Here is a 7941-nt window from a genome sequence, read left to right as displayed (position 1 = left end):
AGGAGGGGTGTCAGGAGGGAGGGGTCAGGATGGGGGTCAGGAGGAGGGAGGGTCAGGGGAGGGGTCGGGAGGGGGTCATAATGGGGGCTGTCATGCTGAGTGGGTGCCCGTTCACTGCTCCCCTCAGAGATGAAGGCCACCCAGGGGCAGGGGCCCCCACTTCCCCACCCCAAAGCCCCCACACCCTCCCTTCCCTGCTGCTGCGTGAAGCCAGTCTGGCACAGGGTGGCGGCTGCCTGGGATGGGGGGAGAGAAGGGCCGCCAGGAGGCCCTGAGTTTAGTCCCCACCTGCCCCAAGGCTGATGCACCTGGGCCGACAAAAGCAGCCTTCTGGGAGGCCCAGGATTGGGAGAGGCCCAGGATTGGGGGCGGTCTGCTCCCTGGTGAGAGGCAGAAGCCAGACACATGCGGGCACTGGGTTTGTTTCCCTTTCTTCACCACTTTTGTTCCTGCAACTTCAGGCAAGGTGGGGCTAGCTCTGGGCCTCAGTTTCCCCATCTTCTCAAAAAAAGCTCACAGAGCTGAGTGGTTGGGTAGGTAATCCCAGCTACTCAGGGGGCTGAGATCTGAGACTCAGAGTTTGAAGACAGCATAGGGCAGGAAAGTCTGTGAGATGCCTCTGATCTCCAGTGAACCACCAAAAAGCTGGAAGTGGTGCTGCGGCTCAAGCAGTACAGCGCCAGCCCTTGAGCAGAAAACATGAGCTCAGGGACAGGCACCCAGGCCCGAAGTTGGAGCCCCAGACCTGGCACAGGGACACTCGGACAGCTTGCAACAGCTCGCCTTGGATGGGGCTGGGGATGGGAATCGGTCCCCTGCCGTGGCTGCCCGTCCTTCTAGCCGGATGCCAGGAAGGGGGAGGGGGCCTGGCCGGTGAGAGCCCCCCATGCCCCCTCCAGGCTGGTGCCCCAGCCCTGGCCCCTGGCTTTCCGGGGACAGGATGCAGGCCCTGCCCGGCCTGCCGTCCCACCCTGCGTGCTCTGCCTCCAGACCCTGGGGTGCTGGTTTTGGGGGCCCCGCCCGGCCCAGATGGCAGGGACCTGGTATCCTAGGAAGGCCTTAGGCCCTGCAGGAGGAGGGAAGCGGGGGGGGGGTTGAGATGGAACCATGCCCCCCCCCACACCGCCCTTGTCCATTGTGAGGACAAGAAAAGAAGGATTGTGTGGGCCAGTGGGGCGGGCGGGCGCCAACATGCCCAGCGCCTGCACGCCGTGCCCTGGGGTGGTCGCTCGCGTGCCCCCCACATCTGTCTTCCCAGCCCCGTGTCTCCCAGCCTCCATGCCTCCCCCCCTTGTCCTTGTACACCCCGACAGGCCACAGCCTGATCCACATCCTTCTCCCCCTGTGCCCTGCTGGGTCCAGGGCCTGCTTCTAATCTCCATCTGTCCCCCACCTCCAGCTGGGAGCCTAATTCCCCTGCCACAGCTAAGCCAGGGGACCCCAGTGCTGAGCCACCACCCCTGCTCCGTCCTGGTGTGTGGGGGGGATTTGCACCTTCCCCGCCCCCCCCCCCCCCGTGAGCCCAGGGTCAGGGCGTCGGACACAGCCCCGGCTTACACTGGGCCAGGCGAGCGATGCGGGCGTCCAGAGTGCGCGGCGGGCGGCGCAGCGGGGCCAGCGCGGGCCCCAGCCGGTGGCCGAGCAGGTGACCCTCGCGACACAGCCACACGGACAGCACGGAGCTGCAGATCATGGAGACCAGGGCTGCCGCCTTCCAGCGCTGCATCGTCAGCCTGCACGGAGGGGACGGGATGGGACGGTCAGCAGCCCCGGCGGCGGCAAGTGGGGCGCGGGGGCCCCAGCTTTGAACACCACTCCGCGTGCCCGGCGATCAGTAACCACACAGAAATGATTCATCGGGGAGCCGCAGAACACGGGGTGTGGAGAGCACTGCCAAGGTCCCGGCGGGCCCCGTGCCAGGGGTAACCAGCGGGGAGCCGCCCCATCTGGAGGGGTCCCCCAGTGTTTTCCCGGGGAGCTGATGGCAGAGTCTGGAGTTGAAAAAGCAGGCGGGGTTGGACAGAGGTCTGACAAGTGGCGTTTCAGGCCGAAGGAACAGTGCAAAGGCCCTGAGGCCTGAGGAACAGAGAGGAAGGGAGGGAGGGGGTTCCAGCAGGTGGCGCTGAGAGGCAAGGGGGGGGGCGGCGAGCTGGCACTGCAGGCCGGAACCAGGGCCTGAGGCTGTTGTTCCCTCTGGATTCATGTCTTGAGCGCCAGCCCTCCCGCCCATTGTGGATGGGCAGGGGCGGGTGCCTCCCCTGCTCCCCAGCCTCCACACTCCCATTCTCCTCCAGCCTCATCTGGGAGGTTGCCTCCTCCGAGAAGCCTCCCCAGGTCCCCCTGCAACACGCTGAGGTGACTCCTGCATTCCGCACGCAGTCGGTGCTTCACAGCAGACGTGCAACCTCACACAATCTTACTGCACCCCCAGGGAGGCCTCGTATGGAGCGCGATGAGGGGTGGGTGCCTGGCGCTCATTACCCTACGATGTACATCCATTTGCATGTGATTTGCATGGGCCACACCCCCCGTGGATGCACCGGGCACCCTCAGTAACTGGAGGTATGTTCTAGGCACCAGCTGTGTGCCAGGGCTGAGCCCAGAAGAGGCCCTTGCTGAATCTCCAAATGGCAGCTGGGGAAACAGAGACACCCCAGGGGTAAAGGTTTGCTGCTATTAGCAGTCGTTGATATCATGGTTGCTATTACTGTTAGTGTTTATTGTTGCTTTATTATTGTTATGCAGGTATTTTATTTATTGTTGTGTTGGTGCTCTTTTACTCAAGCACTGAACCACAGCTCCACTTACAGCTTTTGTCTGATGATTACTTGAAGATAGGACTCACACAGACGTCCCTGCTCCGGCTGGCATTGAACTGCGATCCTCAGATCTCAGCCTCCGAGTAGCTAGGATGACAGGCGTGAGCCACAGGTGCCTGACCTACTTCTGGCATTTTTTTATTATCATTATCAGTCCTGGGGGTGGAGGCCACGCCTCCCCACTGAGCCACACCCCAGCCACACGGAGGGCTTTGTGGGCCTATAACCAGCATTCGTTAGACACCATCAGCACAGGACACGCACTTCTTCGGCGCCTGCTGAATGATTAGACAGAGAAGTGAATGAAGGGTGGTTCCGATGCCCCATGGGAGCGCGAGCCTGGCTCTCCAGCCTCTGATAAAGGCACCTTGTGCAGTGGGCAGTGACTGTGTACAAGCCATGGCTTCTGTCTTGCCTTCTCTAGCTCCAACACCTGCACGCACGCATCACCCCAAGCGTCCACCCATCCAGCATTTCCTGAGCCCCTGGAACATGCCAGGCCCCGAGTTCGCAGCTGAGGAGGAGGGTGGAGAACTCCCAAAGAAGTGTCAAAGAGTATCACCATTGCCAGGTGTGGTGGCTCCTGCCTGTAATCCCACCTACTCGAGAGGCTGACATTGAAGCCAGCCGGGGCAGAAAAGTCTGTGAGACTCTGGCTCCAATTAATCACACGCACAAAAAAGCAGGAAGTAGATTATAGCTCAAGTGGTAGAGTGCCAGCCTGGAGCACAAAAAACTCAGGTCCTGAGTTTGAGCCCCAGGACTGACACAAACACACACCCACAAACACAAGTGTGTCTCATGAGAGCTCAGGGCAACTGTGAGGACAGGGACAGGGCCGTCAGTGGGGCAGGGGTCTATGCAAAGGCCCTGGGGCAGGACAGAGGCTGCCACGTTGGAGGGGCAGGTAGCAGCCAGCAGCAACCCTGGTACTTGCTGGTGTCCACAGCCAGCTGTTTTGCCCACAGTGAGCACCCACGTTCTGCCCGGACTTCACATGGAAGAAGTCTTTCTGGTGTCACCCCATTAGGCTTGGCAGAGAAACCCCAGACCTTCTGGCCTCCCCCCAGCCTCCTGGTTGGGGGCAGCATGCCTCAGTTTCCCACTTGTACTGCAGCAAGCCTCAGGCTCTGATCACCTGGGTCTGGGAGGGCTTCCCCAGGGCCTGGGGGAGGGAGCCAGGGTGGCCCCCAGGATGGCCAGGTAGCCTTGGGAGCGGACCCCCCACCCTGAACTCTGGAGGGACAGGCAGCAGGGGCCAAGGGGCCCGCAGCGGCTGATAGGCCTGGGTAACAATGGCCTTTCTGTTTGGGGGTCACCCGACTGGTTTGTCCCTGGCACAGACCCCACCCCTAGCAGTGACGTAGACAGTGGCACGGGTGTGGCCAGGTCCGGGGAGGGGGGCCAGGTGTGTGGCCGGTGGCTGCATCCTGCAGGCTCAGGCCCGGCTCTCCCTGGTGTGGCCGGGGCCACAGCAGCCTGAGTAGAGCAAGGAGGCCCAGGGCCGCCCCACACCTCCAGCTGAACACCCCTGTGGGCTGAGGCTGGGAGACAGGAGAAACAGAGGCTCAAAGCCACAGCGGGGCCAGTGTCTCAGTCCGTGGAGAGGCAGCCAGGGCAGGGGTGTGTGAGCCAGAAAATGGCTCTGCCACCAAGACAGCTCGGCTTGGGGGGAGGGGGAGGGTCGATAACCTCTCTCTGACAGATTTCTGCCTTGGGGAGGCTTGCGTTTGCTGCCACGTTGCTCCAGACAAGAGAGGAAGAGGATGGCAAGGAGGGGCTGAGGGGCCCCCACTCACCTCTTCTAATCCAGAGAAAAGCCAGAATGGGAGCCTCGCTCCTCCTAAGCAAACTCCTATTCATCCTTCAAAGCCCAAGCTCCTACAGCACGACCACCAAGGAAACCTGAGTGTCCCAGCCAGCAGCGCTCAGTCCTGCCAGCCCCCTGCCCACGCTCCGCTCTGTGTTCTCTGGGAAGAGGTTTCCAGAGTCCTCTGGAGACTTCTGGCAGTGGCAGCCTTGCCTGTGCTGTTGCAGCGGGGTACCCTGCGCGCCCTCCCGCTCCCGTGACTCAGTTTCCTCACTTCAGTAGGAGCACGGAGGGAGCGACCGAGTCCCAAGGGAGCCTCAGGAAGGATCTGCAGGTGTTTGACCGCGCGTTTTGGGGGCTACAGACACCCCAGGAGCTGAAGAGAGGGTGTCTCGGGTGGGCGAGCACAGGACTCTAGATAGCGGAGGCCCCGTGGTGGCAGGAGACCCTGGCTAGCTGCTCCCCCCCACTCCCAGCCTCAGTTTCCCCATGTGTACAGTGGTCAGCCCAGGACCCCCTTCCCTTGTCTGGAGGGTGATTTAATTCAGCGAGATCCTGGGGGGGGGAGGCGGCTGGGAGTGAGGAGCTGCTGGGCGGGGCTTAAGCACATGTGCCTCGGTTTCCCCACAGGTGCCGACAGCCCTGGGAGCCGCTCTAATTCCTAGGGTAGCTCTGTTCGGCTGTGTCTCTCATGGCCCATGGGGGTTTCCTATGGTTCTGCTAATGGGGAAACTGAGGCTGCAGGGGGCGGGGCCGGGGGGTCGGAGGCCCATTGGAAACAGACGCCGTAACTCCACCCTGGAGAAGCCCCTGCTCCAGCCCTCAAGCAGCCCCCGCCCCCCCGAGGGCCAGGCCCCACCCCACGGTGGGGACAGAAAGGCGGCTGGGGCGGCCACAGCCTGCGACACACATCTGGGGGCAAACGAGGAACATGTGGCCCGCGCAGCTGGTTCTGATGCAGTGTGCGGGCGGGCGGGGTGGGGGCGGCCTCGCGTGGGGGGGCGCTTCACGGACACCCCCCCCAGCCCACCCTTCCCCTCCTGGCCAGGGCAGAAGAGCCACTCCAGCTCCCCGAGCATCTGGGCAGCTTGTCTCTACCAAAGTGAAGCTGAGGGGTGGGCGCCCGGGGGGGAGGGGGGCTGGGGGGGGCAGCCTCGGCCTTGCTAGGCACTGGCTAGGTACGAGATACGGGGAAACTGAGGCCAGGAAGGGAAGTGACTTGCTGATAGGCAGACATGTCAGGACGTGAGCACCTGGTGCTCATTCACACTGATTTCCACCTGGGGAAACTGAGGCTTAGAGACGTGAAGGATGGCTCAAAGCCACGCAGCCAATGGCAGCGCCAGGGCTGGGTTCTCTGAAGGGCTCTCAGGCAGCGGCCAGGGGTCAGGTCCTATGGAAGAGAAATGAAAGGCCACGCTGCTCTGCAGTGGCTCCGAGAGGTACACAGCTCCCCCAAAGACACACAGCACAGCAAGGAGGGTCCAGATGGCAGAGCCCAGTGTGCCAGGCTCTGCTCCTGACTCTTATAGAAAGCACCAGGGGAAGCTGGGCATCGGTGGCTCATACCTGTCATCCTAGCTACTCAGGAGGCTGAGATCTGAGGATCACGGTTCAAAGCCAGTCTGGGCAAGAAAGTCCATGAGACTCTTATCTCCAATGAGCCACTAGAAAACCGGAAGTGGCGCTGTGGCTCAAGCGGTAGAGTGTTCACTTTGAGCTGAAGAGCGCAGGGACAGTGCCCAGGCCCAGAGTTCAAGCCCCACGACTGACAAAAAGGAAAAAAAAAATAGAAAACACCAGGTGAATGCCAGGGCCAAGGGACTCGGCCATGCCAGACAAAAACCGAAATCGATGTGGCGTCTGAGACAGAACAGCACAGGCCGAGGTGGCCCACCAGGAGTGGGCTGGAGGAGGGGGGACTGGGAAGGTGTCCCAGGGGAGGGACCGCAGGCGCGGAGCCCTGGGGCGAGGGCTGCACCTGGAGCCTTCCTTTCCTGCAGCTGCCTTCCTGGCCCTGCTGCTGGCTGCGGTGAGGCTGGGCTGCCCGCCCTGCGGTTGGCCTGTAAAATTCCCACGTTGACCACATGGGGCGGCCCGGCTTGGCTCCGGGCCTGGCTGGCGGGCGGGCGGATGACAGGGTCAGCTTAATGAGGCCTGGCGCTGAGCCGCTGGCTTTGGGCCTGGTGGGTGGCTCAGGAGGATGCCCCAGGCAGTCGGCGGCTTGATGAAAAGGGAAACTGAGGCAGGTACCAGGAAAGACTCCAAACTGCCTCTCCCCTTGCCTAGTCTCCTGGAAAATGGGGCCGAGTGACCCTCTTTTTAGGCACCCAAATTCAAACTTAGGGCTGGGGTCCAGGCAACAGTTTAGTGAGGCCCGGTGGGCCTCAGTTTCCCCCTGTGGGAAGGGAGGGGGAGGGGGGCTGTGCTGGGCGCTGGAGCTCTTGTCAGATTCCTTCCAGGCCTCCTTCAAAGTCTGATTTCATTTGGTTTAGACAAGAAGGCGTCTGCAATCCGTTACCCTCTCCGCAAGACCCTTCTGGAACATTCCTTATAGGAAAGCACCCAGGCGCTCTCACTCCCGACTCAGGCCCCTCCTCACACGCTGGTTTTTTTGGGGGGTCTCCTAGTCACCTCACCCACTCGGGGCAGCCAGGCCCAGTCCTTGCCCAAGTCTAGCTCAGCTGCAAAATGGGGACAAGACAGGCGGGCTGGGGTGCCGGGGATGTTAACCACCTCATCCTCCATGCAGCCCCTACCTCTGCCTTCAGGGGTCCCTCCCTGGGGTACCCCCACTTTCTCGTCCTGCTCTGCCCACCTCCCAGAACATCCCCTCCCCCCTCACTCGCCAGGGTGCCCCTGAATATTCCCAAACTCCCCTCCACACGGCTGCCACCTGCCCTTGCCCTCTCCTTAGCAAACTCCTACCCGGACTTCACAGCCCCGGAGTCAATGCCCCTTTCCTCCACCAGGTCTCTGGGGACCCTACGGGGCTCTGCACCCACCCACACCAGCTCTGTGTTCCCGGGTTCAAGGCTGACACCAGCCAGCTCCACCGGGATGATCCAAAGAAATAAAAATGAGAGAGAGAGAGGGAGGGAGGGAGAATTCCAAACAATATCCTGCTTGTTCGACGCCAGGCCCCGAGGGGCCGACGTGGCCGGTGGCTTCGGAGGGAAGAGGGAAGAAGGGGGACGCTTGTCTCCTGCGGGCTCCCCGGGGCTCCGTGCGGGGGGCCGGGCCGGGGAGCCGCCCCCCACCCCGCAGTCGCGGTGGGATGAAAGGCTGGGGGTCCGCACGGGGTCCCCACCC

General features: G+C 62.3%; 1 protein-coding gene across 1 annotated transcript in view; it reads right to left on the bottom strand.

Annotated features, from left to right (window-relative positions):
* Nrtn (neurturin) overlaps nt 1-1735 on the bottom strand; it is a 2964-nt gene extending 1229 nt beyond the window's left edge. The window contains exon 1 of the mRNA XM_013022662.1: nt 1558-1735. Within this exon, the coding sequence (XP_012878116.1) occupies nt 1558-1726 (169 nt within the window). The 5' untranslated portion in view covers nt 1727-1735. The remainder of the gene's footprint in view (nt 1-1557) is intronic.
* Nucleotides 1736-7941: the final 6206 nt, after the last annotated feature.

The sequence above is a fragment of the Dipodomys ordii genome, unplaced genomic scaffold, assembly GCF_000151885.1.
Source record: "Dipodomys ordii isolate 6190 unplaced genomic scaffold, Dord_2.0 Scaffold64, whole genome shotgun sequence".
NCBI classification, from domain to species: Eukaryota; Metazoa; Chordata; class Mammalia; order Rodentia; family Heteromyidae; genus Dipodomys; species Dipodomys ordii.
Note: the sequence above shows the minus strand (reverse complement) of the source record. Positions and strands in the feature narration are given on the sequence as shown.